The sequence below is a fragment of the Lutra lutra genome, chromosome 6, assembly GCF_902655055.1.
Source record: "Lutra lutra chromosome 6, mLutLut1.2, whole genome shotgun sequence".
Lineage (NCBI taxonomy): Eukaryota > Metazoa > Chordata > Mammalia > Carnivora > Mustelidae > Lutra > Lutra lutra.
The window spans coordinates 597045-617602 of NC_062283.1; the positions used below are offsets into that span (position 1 = coordinate 597045).

The 20558-nt window shown below is 39.6% G+C and overlaps 2 protein-coding genes across 2 annotated transcripts in view; one reads left to right on the top strand and one right to left on the bottom strand.

The window, feature by feature from the left end:
• LOC125101887 (olfactory receptor 2W1) overlaps positions 1–20558 on the bottom strand; it is a 311804-nt gene that overhangs the window by 73249 nt on the left and 217997 nt on the right. The window lies entirely within an intron of this gene.
• LOC125101897 (olfactory receptor 2B11-like) lies at positions 7218–9574 on the top strand (the record flags this gene model as incomplete). Its single annotated transcript, XM_047732464.1, has 2 exons — positions 7218–8131; positions 9556–9574. Coding segments are annotated over exons 1-2 (933 nt in total), but the record flags the coding sequence as incomplete, so codon positions are not given.

The window sequence follows — 20558 nt, forward strand, 5'->3', positions numbered from 1 at the left end:
AAGCAAAAATGAACTTTTGGGACTTCATCAAAATCAAAAGCTTCTGCACAGCAAAGGAAACAGTCAAGAAAACAAAGAGGCAACCCACGGAATGGGAGAAGATATTTGCAAATGACAGTACAGACAAAAGGTTGATATCCAGGATCTATAAAGAACTCCTCAAATTCAACACACACAAAACAGATTATCATACCAAAAAATGGGCAGAAGATAAGAACAGACACTTCTCCAATGAAGACATACAAATGGCTATCAGACACATGAAAAAATGTTCATCATCACTGGCCATCAGGGAGATTCAAATTAAAACCACACTGAGATATCACCTTACACCAGTTAGAATGGCCAAAATTAGCAAGACAGGAAACAACATGTGTTGGAGGGGATGTGGAGAAAGGGGAACCCTCTTCCACTGTTGGTGGGAATGCAAGTTGGTGCAGCCTCTTTGGAGAACAGTGTGGAGATTCCTCAAGAAATTAAAAATAGAGCTTCCCTATGACCCTGCCATTGCACTACTGGGTATTTACCTCAAAGATACAGATGTAGTGAAAAGAAGGGCCATCTGTACCCCAATGTTTATAGCAGCAATGGCCACGGTCACCAAACTGTGGAAAGAACCAAGATGCCATTTTGGCCATTCTAACTGGTGTAAGGTGGTATCTCATTCTAACTGGTGTAAGGTGGTATCTCTGGTTTTGATTTGAATCTCCCTGATGGCTAGTGATGATGAACATGTTTTCATGTGTCTGATAGCCATTTGTATGTCTTTATTGGAGAAGTATCTGTTCATATCTTCTGCCCATTTTTTGATATGATAATCTGCTTTGTGTGTGTTGAGTTTGAGAAGTTCTTTATAGATCCTGGATATCAACCTTTTGTCTGTACTGTCATTTGCAAATGACAGTACAGTCCTGGAGTTTTTTAGTTCTTGTTGATTGGTAAACTCAGTCTTGGCTGGATGTTCTTGTTAATATTCTGTGGGAGGGGCCTGTTGTGTTGATTCTAAAGTGTCTTTGCCCTAGACAGATCTGTATCACTCTTGCAGGGTGTCAGGCTAAGTAGTCTGCTCTGGTTTGCTCCATGTGGCTTTTGTTCCCTGAATGCTTTAAGCACAGCTTTAGAGGTTGAGAATGAAAATAAACAAAATGAAATTGTGGCCTCCCAATCTCTGCCTCTCAATCCAAAAGCTCAGTGCCGGGGCGCCTGGGTGGCTCAGTGGGTTAAAGCCTCTGCCTTCAGCTCGGGTCACGATCCCAGGGTCCTGGGATCAAGCCCCACATCGGGCTCTCTGCTCTGCAGGGAGCCTGCTTCCTCCTCTCTCTCTTTCTCTGCCTGCCTCTCTGCCTACTTGTGGTCTCTGTCTGTCAAATAAATAAATAAAATCTTTAAAAAAAAAACATTATAAAAAAACAAAAGCTCAGCGCCCCATTCCTCAGTGAGCCCTCAGAGAAAAGAAGTCAGTCACTCCTGTCTCCCTGTTTTTGGCCGTACTCCATGCTCATGGGGCCTGTGAATGAGCATTTCTATCTAGGGCACATGACCCCAATTTGAGTCTCCAAACCCTGTGGATACCTGTGGGACATTCCCGTGTTCTTCTCCTGGGGGAGGAAAGGGGGTCTCCCCATTTCTGCAGCTTGTTGAACCCCTGCTCAGAGAACAGTGGCCCAACTATGCTGTGGTTCATGGTTTATGGCAACCCCAAGCTGAAAACCCACTCCTGGGCTCACTCTTTGCAGCTGGCTTCCCCACACCAATGCCCGGGAGCTCTGCCACATTCAGGCATCCCTGGTCTTCCTGTGACCCTGAGGATCCTGAGATCACACTGTTTCAGGTAGTGTTTTGCTCCTGCTTAGCCACCTGAGTGACATCACTCACTGGAGCAGACTTCCTAAAAATTCTGCTCTTGTGTTCTGCTGCTATATCACTTGCCAGGAGCTGGCTGATGGAGGCTCCCTCCCCCCACCTTCTATCTTCCAAAATATTTCCTCAGATTCACTTCTCTGCACCTCCTACCTTGAAAAAAGTGGTCACTTTCCTATTTGTAGAGTTACAGATATTCTTAGATCTCTGGTTGAGTTGTCAGGTGTTCAGAATGATATGACAGCTATGTAGCTGAATTCCTGAGACCAGACAAAATTAAGGTCTCCTACTCCTCCTCCATTTTGGAACTAACAGGGTTGATCAATCTTACTAATATTTTCAGAGAATCTGTTCCTGGTTTCACTGATTTTTGTGTTGTATTTTTAGGTTCTATATATTTTTTTCTGCTCTAATGTTTATTTCCTTCCTTCTTCTGGCTTTAGGCTTCATTTGTTTTTCTTTCTCCAGTTCCTTTAAGTGACAGCTTAGGTTGATTATTTGAGAGATTTTTCTTGCTTCTTGAGGTAAGACTATTTGCTATCTATTTCACTTTGGAATCGCTTTTGCTGTAACCAAAAATTTTTGGACCATATGTTTTCATTTTCATATGTTTCCATGTATTTTTAAATTTCTCCTTCAGTTTCCTGGCTGACCCATTCATTCTTTTTTCAATTAATTATTTAACTAATTTTTATTATGTTCAATTAGCCAACATATAATTTGTTTTTGATATAGTGTTCAACAATTCATTAGTTGCTTATAATACCCAGTGCTCATCACATGATCAACACATATGACTCCTTAATACCCATTAAGTATTAACTCCCCCACCTCTTCTCTTCTGTAACCCTCAGTTTATTTCCTGGAGTCTGGAGTCTTTCATGGTTTGTTTCCATCTCTGATTTCTTCCCATTCAGTTTTCCCTCTTTACCCCTGTGGTCCTCCATGCTATTCCTTATGTTCACCATATGAGTAAAACCTTATGATAATTACCTTTAGTCCCATGTTATTTAACTTCCATGTATTTGTGGTCCTTCCACATTTTTTTGTGGTTGACTTCAAGTTTCACAGTGTTGTGGTTGAAAAATCTTTTTGTATTTGTTGAAACCTGATTTAGAACCTAATATTTCATCAAAAAATATTAAAAGCAAAAATAATATATTATCCAACAATTCCAGTACTGGTGATTAGGTAAGAATGAAAACACTAATTCCAAAAGATATGTATACTCCTATGTTTATTCCAGCATTATTTACAATAACCAAGATGCAGAAGTAACCCAACTGTCCATTGACAGACACACACACACACATATATATATCTCACATCTTCCTTATCCATTTGTCCATATGTATATAGTATATATATATGCTATATATATATACACTTATATATGTGTGTATATATATATAGCATATATATATGCATATGTGTGGTGTATGTGTATATATAAAATTTAGACATTAAAAAGATAACTTGACCGTTGCAACAACATGGGTGGCCTAGAGAATATTATGTCAAGTGAATTAAGTCAGACTGAGAAAGACAAATATCATAAGATTTCACTTATATATGGAATATAAAAAAATAAACAAGAAGCAGATTCAGACCCATAAATACAGAGAACAAACTGACAGTTGCCAGAAAGAAGTGGGTGGATAGATGGGAAAAACAGGTGAAGGAGAGTGGGACATACAAGTTTCCAATTGTAGAATAAGTAACTCACAGGAATGAATGGTACAACATAGGGAATATAGTCTATGAAATTATAGAGTTATACAGTGACAGATGGTGGCTACAAATATGATGAGTACATCATAATGCATAGAGATATTGACTCACTATATTGTACATCTGAAAAAAATAGAAAATTGTGTTTATTTTTAAACAATCTTGCAAAGCTTGTTTTTTCCACTTACTAGTTTGCAACATTTTAAATTGTTACTGTAGTATTTCATTCTGAAGCCAAATCCACTGAGATAGTGACAATAAGAAGAAATCTCTCCAATGTTTATTTCAGCATTGTCCACAATAGCCAAAATATGGAAAGAGCCCAGATATCCACCCACAAATAAATGGATAAAGAAGAGGTCACACACACACACACACACACACACACACGCACACACACTGGAAAATTACTCAGCCATCAAAAGTGAAATCTTAGGGCACCAGTGTGGCTCAGTTGGTTAAGCATCTACTTTTGGCTCAGGTCATGGTCTCAGTTTCCTGGGATCAAGCCCTGCATCAGGCTCCCTGCTCAATGGGGAGTCTGCTTCTCTGTCTCCCTCTGCCCCTCCCCCATGCTCATTTTCTCTCTCTCTCTCTCTAATAAATACATAAAATCTTTTTAAAAATGAAATATTCAAACTGAGGGTTTTGGAGGGAAGGGGGCTGGGAGGTTGGGTGAGCCTGGTGGTGGGTATTATGGAGGGCATGTATTGCATGGAGCACTATGGGTGCAGGTGCATAAACAATGAATTCTAGAACACTGAAAAGAAATTTAAAAAATAAATAAATAATTTAAAGAATTAAATTAAATTTTAAAAAAGAGAAATATTGCCACTTGCAACAACATGGATGGAACTAGAGGGTATTATGCTAAGCAAAATAAGTCAGTCAGAGAAAGACAAATACCATATAATTGCACTCATATGTGGAATTGAAGAAACAAAACAGATTAACATAGAGGAAGGGAAAGAAAAATAAAATAAGATGAAAATTTAGATAGGGGCAAGCCATAAGAGATGTGGAACTCTAGGAAACAAACAGGTTCGCTGGAGGGGAGGTGAGTGGGAGATGGGATAACTGGGTGATGGGCATTAAGGAGGGCTCATGATATAATGAACACTGGGTGTTGTACGAACTGATGAATCACTAAATTCTACCTCTGAGACTAATAAAAAAATAAAGAACAAATCTATCATTTCTCTATTGCAATGTTTCATTAAAACTAAATTTTATCTGTCATGGTTCAGTTATATTTTGAAGCATCTAGACAAGTTACTAACATATGTCAGCACTCAACAGTTATTTAGTGATTGAATGAATAAATAAATAAATAAATAAATAAATAAAATAACTTATATTAAGTTTTCTTGACATAATGATATAGTGCTTAAGCCAAATGAGGAAATGTTTAGTATAGTCAATGTTAGGCCAGGTAAAAAGTATATACTGTTCTAGACTATTGTGGGAGAAATATTTGAAGACAAGAGCCTTTAGGTTCCTTAGAAAGCATAGTGAAGGTGACCACCACATTTTTCTCTGTGTAGAACTAGAAATATTCTGCTTTTCTATAGCAGTTTTCAAGAAAGAATAGCCTGAGAAAAATATAAATAAAAGAAAAGTCTATCTTGACACCGAAAGCAATTGTCTTAAAATTTCCCTGAGCTCCAAGAAAGTTTTCCATGATATTGTTGAAGTAAATGAGTTTTTTAGGATTCTTTTAGTCCTGAGTCCATTTCTCACAACAAGGAAAATGCCAAAATTTATCTTTCCACTTTATTGTGGAAAAAAGTAAGTTAGAAGGTAGTATTCTCATGAGAGACTCTCTACAGTGTTTCTTGCTAAGAAATGTCCCCTGAGGTTCATTATCTGTATGAAGAAAATGCCCCACAACTTTATGCAAAGAGAGAACACATCTTAACAAAGATGATTTTAGAGAGAAATTGGTTTCCACATATAAATATATTTGTGATCCTTCAAATCAAATAAATGAATATTATTAAGGAACTAAGATATGATGAAGTGAAGCCACTGAACACAGAGAGAATATTCAATCCTTATCTCTAATACTTAATGCAGTTGGAAAGAAAAGATCAATGTCAATTTTGCAAAAACAAGGAGTACGACCACTGAATACCTGCCATGATTTAAGGTGGGTGTTGGATGTAGGCAAGAGTGATCTATTTAGCTTCATTAATTTTATCTTTTTGTAACTCTATATGTGTTGTCACCTCTCTATGCAGAGTTTTATACTAAAATAAATGTGGAAATAAATTGACACTTTTAATAATGCAACATCATTATAACTTATAACATTAAAACATGCTTCCTTTAGTGAAAAATAATGTAGGGACACTGTTTGCATTAGTGGGTTTTTCTGTGAATTAAAATATATGTATCCTAGCATTAAAAAGCTTAACATCATGAACACCAGATTCAAGCTATATGATAGGAGAGATTTGGGAAATGAAAGGGAAGAAAATGTAATCCTTAAGAGGCTTCTGACAAGGGTAATACACTGTGAATATTTAGATGCAACTGAAACAAGGATTAATGAACTGATATAGACTCTTAATCACCACTGGGCACTACACTTCATAAAAGTAATCACCCACATATTAAGTATTTCATTTAATGAGGCATAGTCACACATATTGGATTAATTAATCCTCACAAAACACAGCTGTTAAGTAAGCAAAGCAGAAAAGGTTTATGTGTTAATTATCAGCAGTTGACTGGATCCAGGTTCTCTGACTTCATATCCTCTTTTCTACTACAACACTGTTTTTAAACTTCTTTCCACTTCTAACAACAAAATATACATTTTACATCATAACCCAAGTCACACATGTACACATACACTCACAAGTACAATGGAAACAAACAGCAAATCCATAAAGAACCATAGAGCTGTCAAGTTTGTGATAGATTACAACTCCTGATGTGACAAGCACCAGCACATATCATTATCATTTTTAAAACACTGATGTCTTGAAAGTCTCATGTCACCAGGATTTAGCATTTGATTTGTTCCTCAAGTACTGAACATGTGGTAAGGAATCATTTCCTTTCAGCTGATGTTTCCTGTTATGACAAAAGGTTTACACTACCAAAGTCACTTTAGGATTTGAGGCATAGACCCAAGGAACAGCACTATGTCTTGTTTCTATGCATTCAGACTGATCTGGCTGGAGCTCAGAAAGTCCTGAACTTACCTAAACCAAGTCATGAATTCAAGCAGAGTGGCCAGGGCCAGCAGATGGTGGATGAAAGAAATGAAGCCATGTGGTAAGTCAGCATGGGTGGTTCCTCTGACACAAGAGCAATGCTGACTTTCCCCTTCCCTAATCATTTTTCTATAAACATTCGTTCTATTGCATCTCCTAGGCAAACTATAGAGATTTGTTGGTCTTTCTTTTAGATGTGCTTCAAAATAATCATGTTTGACATTTAGACTCCCACTTTTTCATGAGTACAAATATTAAATCACTTCACTGGAGTGACACCACAGAGAAACTCCCTGCATATTTTACTATACTTAAATGACTAAATGGACAATCAGGAAAATCCAATACGGAAGTAAAAGTCCTCACTTTGACTTGAATCCACCAATAAGAGGAATGATGGTCATGAGTCTGGGCAATGCAAGTACTCCAAAGGTCTTCATCCTCTTGGGTTTCTCTGACCATCCCTGGTTGGAAATGCCGCTCTTCATAATGGTGTTTGTGGCTTACATCTGCACACTGGTTGGAAACATCTCGATTATTGTGGTGTCCAGGGTAGACCCTCATCTTGACAGCCCTATGTACTTTTTCCTTTCCAACCTCTCCTTCCTGGACCTGTGTTTTACCACAACCACCATCCCTCAATTGCTGTGGAATCTCTGGGGACCAGATAAGTCCATCAGTTATGGGGGCTGTGTAGCCCAATTCTATATGTTTCACTTCCTGGGGGCCACAGAATGCATCCTCTTGGCAGTCATGTCCGTGGATCGGTACGTGGCCATCTGCAAGCCCTTGAGGTACCAGGCTATCATGGACCGGAGATTCTGTGTCTCCCTGATGGCTGTGGCATGGATAAGTGGTTTGGCTAACTCCTTGCTTCAGTCATCCCTCACTATCCAGCTGCCACTTTGTGGTAACAACAAGGTGGATGACTTCCTGTGTGAGATTCCAGTGATGATCAAGATGTCCTGTGTCGACACCACTTTCAATGTAACTATGCTCTCTCTTGTAGGGACGTTCTTCACCCTGGTTCCCTTGTCTCTTATCCTTCTCTCCTATGGGTTCATTGTAGCTACAGTACTCAGAATTCAGTCATCAACAGGAAAAAAGAAGGCCTTCAACACCTGTGGCTCTCATGTTATTGTGGTCTCTCTCTTCTATGGGCCAGTAATATGCATGTATGTGCAACCTTCTGGTACTAAATCCCAGGACAAGGACAAACTCATGGCTCTGTTCTACAGTCTGCTGACTCCTATGCTTAACCCTTTTATTTATACTTTGAGGAACAAGGACATGAAAGGGGCAATAAGGAGGCTTCTCCTCCCATTTAACCATCAGAGAAGAGAATAAAACACAGCTATTTTATACTCCATACTCTCCATGTAAAACTCCAAAGAGCCCTTGCTCTATATATGTCTCTGGATGTAACCCTCTTCCAAAATGGTTAGAATCCTTCAGTCATTATCTGATCTCCACATATGTTTATTCACAAAGTGCTATGATTTATTGGCCCTCATTTTGCAATGTGAACCTTAATTCCCACTTGTAAGTTACATGAGAGTGAATCCCTGTCATTAAGTCCTCTAAGTCCATTGAGAGATGCTGCTATAGGAATCTGAAAAGTTGCTCACTGACTCATCCATCACCAGTCAAACAAAAGGAACCCTCTCATTTTATGCATAATCTTATAAAAATAACACAAGTATCATGTCATCTGTGAAGAGGGAAAGCGCGACTACTTACACAAGTTAGAATGGCAAAAATGAACAAAACAGGAAAAAACAGATGTTGGTGAGGATGTGGAGAAAAGGGGAACCCTCTTACACTACTGGTGAGAATGCAAACTGGTACAGCCACTCTGGAAAACAGTATGGAGATTCCTCAAGATGTTAAGAATAGAACTACCTTATGATCCCAGCAATTGCACTACTAGGTATTTACCACAAAGATACAGATGTAGTAAAAAGAAGGGGCATATGCACCCCAGGGTTCATAGCTGCAATGTCCACAATAGCCAAACTGTGGAAGGAGCTTCGATGCCCTTCAACAGATGAGTGGATAAAGAACATGTGGTCCATATATACAATAGAATACTTACTCAGTCATCAGAAAGGATGAATACTGAGCTTTTGCATTAAGAAGGATGGGACTGGAGGAGCTTATGCTGAATGAAATAAGTGAAGCAGAGAAAGATGATTAACATATAGTTTCACTTATTTGTGGAATATAAGGAATAGTTATGGAGAACATTAAGAGAAGTAAGGGAAAATGAAGTGGGGGGGAACCAGAGGGGGAGAAGAACCATGAGAGGCTATGGACTCTGGAAAACAAACTGAGGGTTTTGGAGGAGAGGGTGGTGGGGGAATGCGTTAGGCTGGTGATGAGTATTAAGGAGGCATGTATTGCACAGAGTACTGGGTGTTACATGCAAAAAAATGAATCATGGAACACTACACAAAAACTAGTGATGTACTGTATGGTGACTAATAAAACATAAAAACATCTTTTTTTTTTAAGATTTTACTTATTTATTTGTCAGAGAGAGAGAGAGAGAGAGCGAGCACAGGCAGAGTGGCAGGCAGAGGCAGAGGGAGAAGCAGGCTCCCCACAGAACAAGGGGCCTGATGTGGGACTCGATCCCAGGATGCTGGGATCATGACCTGAGCTGAAGGCAGTGGCTTAACCAACTGAGCCACCCAGGCGTCCCTAAAAACATCTTTTAAAAAATGAAAAAAAATGGGGAGGGGAAAGATGGCAGAGAATTAGGAGACCCTGTTTCAACCGGTCCCTTCAAGTGAGCTAAATATGTATCAGAACACTCTGAACACCCATGAAATCAGCCGAGATGTAAGATTATACACTTTTGGATCTCTACAGGGGCAGAAGACATCAGTGGAGAGGTAAAGCAAAGTAGGAATGCTCAGACTGATATCAGAGGATAAACAGAGGGGGGAGAGAGCCACCAGAAGTGACCCATTGGAAAGTAATACCCCAATACAAAAGTGCCCTGTCACTGGGGACCAGCATTAACTTGGAGTCTGGTTAAAGCACCCAAAAAGAGCAAAAGATCTTAAGGGGCAACTGGTGGAATTGGGCGGTGATGGGCATGGGCCTAAGCCCACGGTCCCAGGATGGTCACCACAGGCAACCACCTGTGTCAGAGAGAGTCCAGCAGAACCTGAAGCCAGTGGTCCGTGGGCCCACAGCTTTCCACTGCTTGCACCCCTGTCACACCTAAGAGAGCCTGGTGTAGGCGCCAGATGGCAGTCTCTAGGACCGCAGCCTTCTGCAACTGGCCACTGGGTTCTGACCATACCCAGTCAGTATGGCCAGCGTGGGCCTGGACCCCAGACAGCAGTCCCAGCAAAGGCAGCCACCAGAAGCAGGCTCCCTGGACCAGTGACACTCATGGTTTTAGTGGCACAGGGATACAGAGACAAGCGGAGGCCCTGGGTGACCACTGGGACAGGGGCTGTGGGTGCGCACCACCTGTGGGAGGTTGCCCTGTTCAGTGGAGTTTGCGGAGGGGGAGTCTGTGTGTTCTGGATCAGCCAGAGGGGAACAGTCTGAGGCTTCTCTCTGAGGCGGAGGTTTGGGTGCAGACAGATTCTTTCCTTGCTCTGGCCCTCTGAAAAGCTGCAAAAAGCCACTAAAGAATAAAAACCTCCAGAGAACAAAAGCCTGAAAAACTGGTTTCCATAGATCCCAGTCCCTTGATAGTGGGCAGGGGGACTCAACCCAAGCTACTGATGGGAGAACAACGCAGTAGGCCCCTCTCCCAGAATACAAGCCAAAGGAACAAGAGGACAAACACCACAGGGTCTCCATAAAACTGTAAAACCCCAACATCAGGGAAAAACAATATATTAAGCTCCTGGGTGCCTGGATTATGGTTGATATTTTCAGCTATACATCCCCTCAACCACCTCTCACTAAAATGGTTAGGTGGAGGAACACCCAACAGAGGAAAAATTCAGAGACTGTGCCTTCTCCATCAGAACTATTGGATATAGACATAAACAGTATGTCAGAGAGAGAATTCAGGGTAACAATTATCCAGACAATGTCTAGGTTGGAAAAAACCCTTAGTGACAACATAGAATCTCTAAGGGTGGAAGTGAGAGCTGACCTGACAAAAGTTAAAAATGCTATCAATGAGACCCAATCTAATCTAAATACTCTGCAGGTAGGGTAGCCAAGGCAGAAGACTGAATTAGTGATCTAGAAGAAAAACTGATAGAAAAGAAGGATCAGGAGGAGGCCTGGAACAAACAGCTTAGAAGCCATGAAAACAGAATTAGGAAAATATATGACACCATGAAACATTCCAACATCAGAATCATTGAGATGCCTAAGTGGGCGGAGAAAGAGAGAAGACTAGAAGACTTAGTTGAACAAATTCTGGATGAAAATTGGTGTGATGTTCATCATCACTAGCCATCAGGGAGATCCAAATTAAAACCACACTGAGAGGGCGCCTGGGTGGCTCAGTGGGTTAAGCCACTGCCTTCGGCTCAGGTCATGATCTCAGGGTCCTGGGATCGAGTCCCGCATCAGTTTCTCTGCTCGGCAGAGATCAGATCCTGCTTCCCTCTCTCTCTCTCTGCCTGCCTCTCCATCTACTTGTGATCTCTCTCTGTCAAATAAATAAATAAAATCTTTAAAAAAAAAAAAACACACACTGAGATACCACCTTACACCAGTTAGAATGGCCAAAATTAGCAAGACAGGAAACAACATGTGTTGGAGGGGATGTGGAGAAAGGGGAACCCTCTTACACTGTTGATGGGAATGCAAGTTGGTGCAGCCACTTTGGAGAACAGTGTGGAGATTCCTTAAGAAATTAAAAATAGAGCTTCCCTATGACCCTGCCATTGCACTACTGAGTATTTACCCCAAAGATACAGATGTAGTGAAAAGAAGGGCCATCTGTGCCCCAATGTTTATAGCAGCAATGGCCACGGTCGCCAAACTGTGGAAAGAACCAAGAGATTCACTTTAAATTCAAAAATGCAGAAACTGAAAATACAGAAAAAGATACTCCATTCAAACAGAAACCAAGAGCACTAATGGCTATATGGAGTTCAAAAAAATATGCACATACAGATATAATTACTGTAGACGAGTAACAACAATTTACAATGCTAAAACTGATCCACACACCAATGAGATGTAACAATCATAAACATATGCATCCAGCAACAGACTCCCAAAATACATCACGTAAAAACTGATTGGAGAAACAGATAATTCCATAATAATGGTTGAACTTCAGGGCACCCTTTCTTTTTTTTTTTTAATTTCATAATTTTTTAAAATTTTATTTTATTTTTTCAGTGTTCCAAGATTCATTGTTTATGCACCACACCCAGTGCTCCATGCAATTTATGCCCTCCTTAATACCCACCACCAGGCTCACCCAACCCCCCCCACCTCCCCTCCAAAACCCTCAGTTTGTTTCTCAGAGTCCTCAGTGCACCCATTCAAGGACGGACATGACAACCAGCCAAAGATCAGCAAGGAAATAGAATATTTGAATGACACTATGAATAAACCAAGCCCAACAGTAATCTCTAGAACACCCAACTCCACAATAGTAGAATACATGTATTTCTCAGCACTCATGGAACATTCTATAGAAAGCCAATAAGCTAGGCCATAATCAACTAAAAACAAATTTTAAATGACTGAAATCATATAAAACACATCATCTAATCACAATGGCATCAAATTAGAAATCAATAAAAAGACTGAAAAACACAAGTATGTGGAATTTAAACAATGTGAATGAATTCCCTAATAAATGGTCAGGGAAAAAAATCACAAGAAAAATTAGTAAATAATGTGGAAAGAATGGAAAAAGAAGCACAACATACAAAATGCTGCAAAAGTATATTACATAGAGATGTATTTTTAAAAAAACTTCCAATTTCTCTGTGATAAAAATGTATGTGTTATGTGTTTGTAAGTCAAGTGACATAATAAGTACAGAATAGGGGCGCCTGGGTGGCTCAGTGGGTTAAAGCCTCTACCTTCAGCTCAGGTCATGATCTCAGGGTCCTGGGATTGAACCCCGCATCAGGCTCTCTGCTCAGCAGGGAGCCTGCTTCCTCCTCTCTCTCTGCCTTGCCTCTCTGCCTACTTGTGATCTCTGTCTGTCAAATAAATAAATACAATCTTAAAAAAAATACGTACATGGGGTGCCTGGGTGGCTCAGTGGCTTAAAGCCTCTGCCTTCGGCTCAGGTCATGATCTCAGGGTCCTGGGATCGAGTCCCACATCAGGCTCTCTGCTTAGCAGGGAGCCTGTTCCCCCTCTCTCTCTGCCTGCCTCTCTGCCTACTTGTGATCTCTGTCTGTAAAGAAATGAATAAAAACTTTTAAAAAATAAGTACAGGATAACTGTCTTTTTTTGAGCACTAATAACCATTATATTTTCACATAGGTAAAGTTAGTTAATGGAAATTTATATCAGCTATGATCTCAGCAGAAAATTTATGACACACTGCAACTGGAAAAATGAGGGAAGTTTAACAAAGAAAGGATTTACAAAGGTGTGGGAAGGACTGCGAAACACCAGTAAGAGATTTCTATATGTATATTATACCCGAAATACATTATAAACCCAAGGCCTGAAGTAGCAAAACAGAGAAGAAGTACTGAAAACCAGAAAGAGAAAAATCCGTGGTTACCACCAGGACCTGTGGCTTTTGGTGAAACAATGCAGGCAGACTGGTTGGTCCAGCTGAGAGGAAGTTGGTGGATATCCCAACCCAGCTGTTCTCTGTCTCCAGCCCTTAAAAGGTGGCTCTCATTGCCTGATCCCAACCAGCAGCCAGGTATCAAGTAACCATCTTGATTCAGCCTCTCAAGGTACAGCAGAGGGTAGGAACAACATTTGGAATAAAGAATGGATCTGGGGTGGAAGAGAGGGATGAAGAGTATCTACCACACATGAAACATGGAACAGTGCACATCTATATATTCCTGGTGGCTCAAGGAAAGAAGTAGGATTGCAAACCACAGGAAGGGTTGTCAAAGGGAAACCATTCCATTTCTAAGTGATAGTGTATTTGAATTTGTCCCTCAAAATGATTCCCTGTTGAATTACGTGTGAGATATTTTTAAAATCTTAATGTTTATCTACATATCTAATATTATGTGAGAGACAGAGAGAGAAACAGAAAGACTGTCATGAAGTCTTTGTTATAAAATTTTTAAATATTTAACACTGGGTGTTTCATGCAACCAATGAATCATGGAACACTACATCAAAAACTAATGATGTGCTATATGTTGGCTAATTGAATATAATACAGATGCTAATGTAAATATTTAGAGCTTTTAATTTTAAACATCACTGATTCCTTCTTATTGGAAAGATCAATTATTATATTTTTCCTCTCTTTCCAAGTCACTTTTGTGCTCCTTTATTGTTAGGTCTAGAAACAATTAAAACTTATGAGAGAAAGAGAGAGGAGGTAAGAATAAGAGGACCCTTGGCTTACCCCAAACCTTGAAAACAACTAGATAACTATTGAATCATTCTGAATACTCAAGAAATTGACCTGAGGACTGACAGGAAAAAACTGCACAACTAGGAAAGAAGAGGCCACATTGAGGAAGGTAGGAGGTGTGGAGAAATGATTTGGGGGAGAAAAAGATTGTGGGTGCTATGAAGAGGTGGGAGCCCTAATCACAGAGAATGGCAATGGAGAGAAGAGCACACAGGGATATGCAGAAGTAGAACACATCCTCAAAGCCATTGGCTGGGAAACTGAGGGGCTGATTTTCATGTTTCTGTAACCAGTGGGCTCAAAGACTGGAGCTTTAGAGGTTGGTGGGCTTGGCTGGGATAGAGTCCTGAAGACGCTGCCCACTCGTGGTGAGAAAGCAGGTGAACGGCCCTGGGGAAGATGGTGCGATCTGAGGGGTGTCTGAGGCACACAAGGGAGAGACTGCTCTTCTTTGAGCACCTCTGTGAGAGGTGGCATTTTCAGAGTTGCCTCTTCGGGGATAAAAGAACCAAGGTGCACCATTCCCACCCCCCACCACTCAGCATAGGTGCAGAGACACCTGCCAAGGGCAGCTAACCTAGACACTGGCTGTTTAGCCTGCTTGCTCCAATTCCTGTGCCCCTGCAGTCTGACACAACTGCCCTTCTTGGACAAACCTACATCCATCCTGATTTGGTGAGACCTTCCCCCAGGAGACCAGTACAGTTTCCAGCCACAACTGGTCCCTAAAGTTTGGTATTTTAAAAGTCAACAGGCTTGGAATACCTGGGTGGCACAGTAGGTTAAGCATTTGAGGGTTTTTTGGGCTCAGGTCTTGATATCACGAGATCAAGCCTTACACTGGACTCTGTGCTGGGCATGGAGTCTGCTTAAGTTTCTCTCTCCCTTTCTTGCTGCCCCACCCTTCTTGCACAGTCTTTCTCTCTCTAAAAATGAATAAATATTTAAAAGATAAAATAAAAATAAATCAATAAATCAATAAAAGTCAGCAGGCTTGACTGGTATAGAGCCCAAAGTGCACTGTGCAGACAAGCAAACAGGAAACAGTGTGAAAACAGTGATCTGAAAAATGCCTGGGATGCACAAGGAGAAATTATTCACTCTCCTGGGAGTGCTTCCCTCTGAGTAGCAAGCACAGACTCCCAGTTTTAAGGGAGCTGGATGGTACCGTTTCCCTCCCTTCCCCCTCAGCATAAGTACAGAACCACCTGAAGTAAACAGCACAGAGCCTACACTGCTTAACCAACCTAAACTGTTAGGACCAAGTACTGTCCCCTTCTGCTCTGTTGGTACTGCTTTTCTCAGGCAAATGTACCTTAGGCCCAGCACAGTAGGGCCCTTACCCAGAAGATCAGCAGAAAACCCCATATAAGCCATACTTCCTGACCACAGAGTTCTGCAAGTCTTCAGTTCTAACTGAAGTAGCATCAAGTCTCATTTAAGAAGCAGACTAGAGCACACCTAGTTAAAACTCACTGCATTCTGGCCAAAGTCAAAACACTGTCCACTGAAGGTAAGGAGAGTCTCTACAGACAATTGTCTGAAGGATAGAGCAGCTAAAACACAGCAGCAGAGTGCATATACCACACACCAGAGACAACAGCTGAAGGGCCAGGCCAAGGACATTATATGACCTCTTCTTCGTAAAGCCATTACCATCAGGAGCAGGAACATAACCAGCTTTTCTTTTCTTTTTTTTTTTTAAAGATTTTATTTATTTATTTGACAGAGAGAGATCACAGGTAGACAGAGAGGCAGGCAGAGAGAGAGAGGGAAGCAGGCTCCCTGCTGAGCAGAGAGCCCGATGTGGGACTCGATCCCAGGACCCTGAGATCATGACCCGAGCCGAAGGCAGCGGCTTAACCCACTGAGCCACCCAGGCGCCCGTAACCAGCTTTTCTAATACACAAAAGACAGACTTAAAATGTGAAGACAGAGGAATTTATACAAAAAAAAAAAAAAAAAAAAAAAAAAACAAGAAAAGTCATGTCCAGATATCTGATCAAAACAGATATAAGTAGTATGCCTGATGGAGAATTTAAGCCAACAATCATAACGATACTTACTGGGATTGAGAAAAGCATAAAAGACATCAGGGAGACCCTTACCACATAGATAAAAGAGCTAAAAACTGATCAGCCAGAGAAGAAAAAATGCAATAACAGAGATTTGAAACTGACTGGAGGTACTGACCACAGTGATGGAAGAAGTGGAGGAACAAATAAGTGATATAGAAGATGGAATAATGGAACATAATGAAGGTGAACAAAAGACAGAAAGAATTATGAATCACAAGAATAGACTTAGGGAACACAATGACTGCATCAAACATAATAACATTATAATAACACAGGAGTCCCAGAAGAGAGAATAGGGTTTAGAAGGTTTATCTGAAGAAATCATAGATAAAAAGTTCCTTAATCTGGAGAAGGAAACAGACATCCAGATCTAAGAGGGATGGAAAATTTCCATAAGATCAACAAAAGCGCACCAACTACATATTGTAATTAAATTTGCAAAATATAGAGATAAAAAAAAATCCTTAAGCAGCAAGGCAAAAGAACTCCCTAACTTACAAGGGTAAGACCTATAAGGCCAGCTGCAGATCTCTCCACAGAAACTTGGCAAGCTAGATCAAAGTGGCATGATAAATTCGATGTACCAAATGGGAAAAATCTGTAGCCAAGAATACTCTATCCAGCAAGGATATCATTTGGAAGAAAAGGAGAGATAAATAGTTTCCCAGACTAACAAAAAGTAAAGGAGTTTGTGACCACTAAATCAGTCCTGCAAAAAATATTAAAAGAGATGTTTTGAGTGGAAAGGAAAGACCAAAAGCAACAAAGACCACAAAAGAACAGAGAAACTCTTCAGAAACGATGACAAAACAAGTAATAAAATAACAATAAATACAAATCTATCAATAGTTGTAAAATACATTTACATACATAAATGTAATGAACTAAACACTCTAATCAAAAGACATAAGGGGAGTTAGGAGAAGGGAGTTGGGGGCAATTGGAAGGGGAGGTGAACAATGAGAGACTATGGACTCTGAAAAACGATCTGAGAATTTTGAAGGGGTGGGGGGTGGGAGGTTGGGGGCACCAGGTGGTGGGTATTGTAGAGGGCATGGATTGCATGGAGCACTGGGTGTGGTGCAAAAATAATGAATACTGTTATGCTGAAAAAATAAAAAATTAAAAAAAAAAAAAAAAAGAAGGGCACCATGTCGTAATACGGGGAACTCTCCAACAAGAGGATCTAACAATTGTAAATATTTATGCCCCTAACTTGTGAGAATCCAAATATATAAAACAATTGATAATATACATAAAGTAACCCATTGGTAATAACACAATAACTGCAGGAGATTTTAATACCCCACCTACAGTAACAGACAGAGCATCTAAGCAGAAAATCCACAAGGAAACCATGACTTTGAATGACATACTGGATCAGATGGACTTAACAGATACATTCAGAACATTTCATCCTAAAGCAGCACAATACACATTGTTCTCAAGTACACAGGTATATTCTCCAGAATAGATCACATATTAGGTCATAAATAGGTCAGAAAGTATAAAAAGACTGAGATCATACCATGCATCTTTTCTGATGAAAATGCTATGAAACTTCAACTCAACCACAAGAAAAAATTTGGAAAGATCACAAATACATGGAGGTTAAACAACATGCTACTAAGAACAAATGGGTCAATCTGGAAATCAAAGAAGAAATTTTTTTAAAAATACATGAAAACAAATGATAATGAAAACATAATTGTCCAAAATCTTTGGGATGCAGTCATGTATAGCAATACAGGCCTACCTTGAAAAGCAAGAAAAATCTCAAATGAACAAAGTAAATTTACACCTAAAGGAGCTAGAAAAAGAACAACAAATGACATCTAAAGCCTGCTGAAGAAGATAAATAATAAAGATTAGAGCAGAAATAAATGATATAGAAACTAAAAAATATATAACATATCAATGAGTCCAGGGGCTGGTCCCTTGAATAAAAATTAATAAAATTGAAAACCCCCTATCCAGACTTATCAAAAAGAAAAGAGAAAGGACTGAAATAAATAAAATCACAAATGAGAGAGGAGAGATTACAACCAACACCACAGAAATACAATTATAAGACAATATTATGAAAAATTATGTCAACAAACAGGACAATCAAAGAAATGGATAAATTCCTAGAAACATAAACTACCAAAACTGAAACAGGAAGAATAAAAAACTGGAACAGACCAATAACTGCAAAAAACTGAATCAGTAATTTTAAAAAATCCCAAAAGGGGCACCTGGATGGCTCAGTGGGTTAAAGCCTCTGCCTTCGGCTCAGGTCATGAACTCAGGGGCCTGGGATCGAGCCCCACATTGGGCTCTCTGCTTGGCAGGGAGTCTGCTTCCCCCTCTCCCTCTCTGCCTGCCTCACTGATGACTTGTGATCTCTGTCTGTCAAATAAATAAATAAAATCTTAAAAAAAAAAACCAACAACTCCTAACAAACAAAAGTCCAGGGTCTGATGGCTGCACAAGGAAATTCTACCAAACATTTAAAGAACAGTTAATAGATATTCTTCTTAAACTATTCCAAAAAAATAGAAATGGAAGAAAAACTTCCAAATTAATTCTATGAGACCAGAATTACCCTGATTATAAAACCAGTAAAAGACTCCACTAAAAAACAGAACTATAAGCCAATATCTCTGATTAACATGGATGCCAAAACTCTCAATAAAACACTAGTAAATCAAATACAACAATACAATAAAAGAATCATTTACAATGAGAGACTATGGACTCTGAAAAACAATCTGAAGGGTTTGAAGAGGTGGGGGGTGGGAGGTTGGGGGAACCAGGTGGTGGGTATTAGAGAGGGCACGGACTGCATGGAGTACTGGGTGTGGTACAAAAAACAATGAATACTGTTATGCTGAAAATAAATTTTAAAAAATGATTAAAAAAAAAAGAATCATTTACCACGACCAAGTGGGATTTATTCCTGGGTTGCAAAGGTGATTCAATATTCACAAGTCAATCAATGTGATACACCACATTAATAAAAAAAAAAAGAATAAGAACCATATGATCATTTCAGTAGATGCAGAAAAAGCATTTGATGAAGTACAGCATCCATTCATAATAAAAACCCTCAACAAAGTAAGGTTACAGAAACATACTTCAACATACTAAAGGCCATATATGAAAGACCCACAGCCAATGTCATCCTCGATGGGGGAAAACAGAGCTTTTTCTCTATGGAGCAAGTCAACGATATCCACACTCACCATTGTTATTTCACATAGTACTACAACTCCTAGCCATCAGACAACAAAAAGAAATGAACATTCTAATCAGCAAGGAAGAAGTCAAGCTTTCACTATTTGGAGATGACATGATACTCTATACAGAAAACCCAAAAGATTCCACCAAAAGTTTATTGAAACTGATACACTGATTCAGTAAAGTCATAGGATACAAAATCAATGTACAGAAATTTGTTTCATTTCTACACACCAATAATGAAGCAACAGAAAGAGAAGTCAAGGAATCTTCCATTTACAATTGCACAAAACCCATAAAATACATAGGAATAAACCTAATCTAAGTGGTAAAAGATCTGTACTCTGAAAACTATAAAACAGTTATGAAAGAAATTGAAGAGGACACAAAGAAATGGAAAAACATCCTATGCTCATGGATCAGAACAAACATTGTTAAAATGTCTATACTACCAAAGCAACCTACATATTTAAAGTAATCCCTATCAAAATACCAGATGAATTCATGTATCAGTTGTAGCAGTTTTTTGGTGGAGTCTTTCAGGTTTTCTCCATAGAGTATCATGTCATAATGAATGTTTGTAAATAGTGAAAGTTTGACCTGTTAAATAGTGAATAGTTTGACTTCTTCTTTGCTGACTTTGATGCCTTTTATTTCTTTTTGTAGTCTGATTGCTGAGGCTAGGACTTCTAGTACTATGTTAAGTTGAGAGTGGACATCCCTGGTGTGTTCCTGACCTTAGGGTAAAAATTCTCAGTTTTTTGTTATTAGCTGTGGGTCTTTTGTATATGGCTTGTATGATGTTGAGGTATGAATTGCTACCTCTATGTTGAGGTATGAATTAATATGAATTAATACCTCTATCTCCACACAGTGGAGGTTTTTAATCAAGTTAGAAAGTTGTATTTTGTCAACTGCTTTTTCTGCATC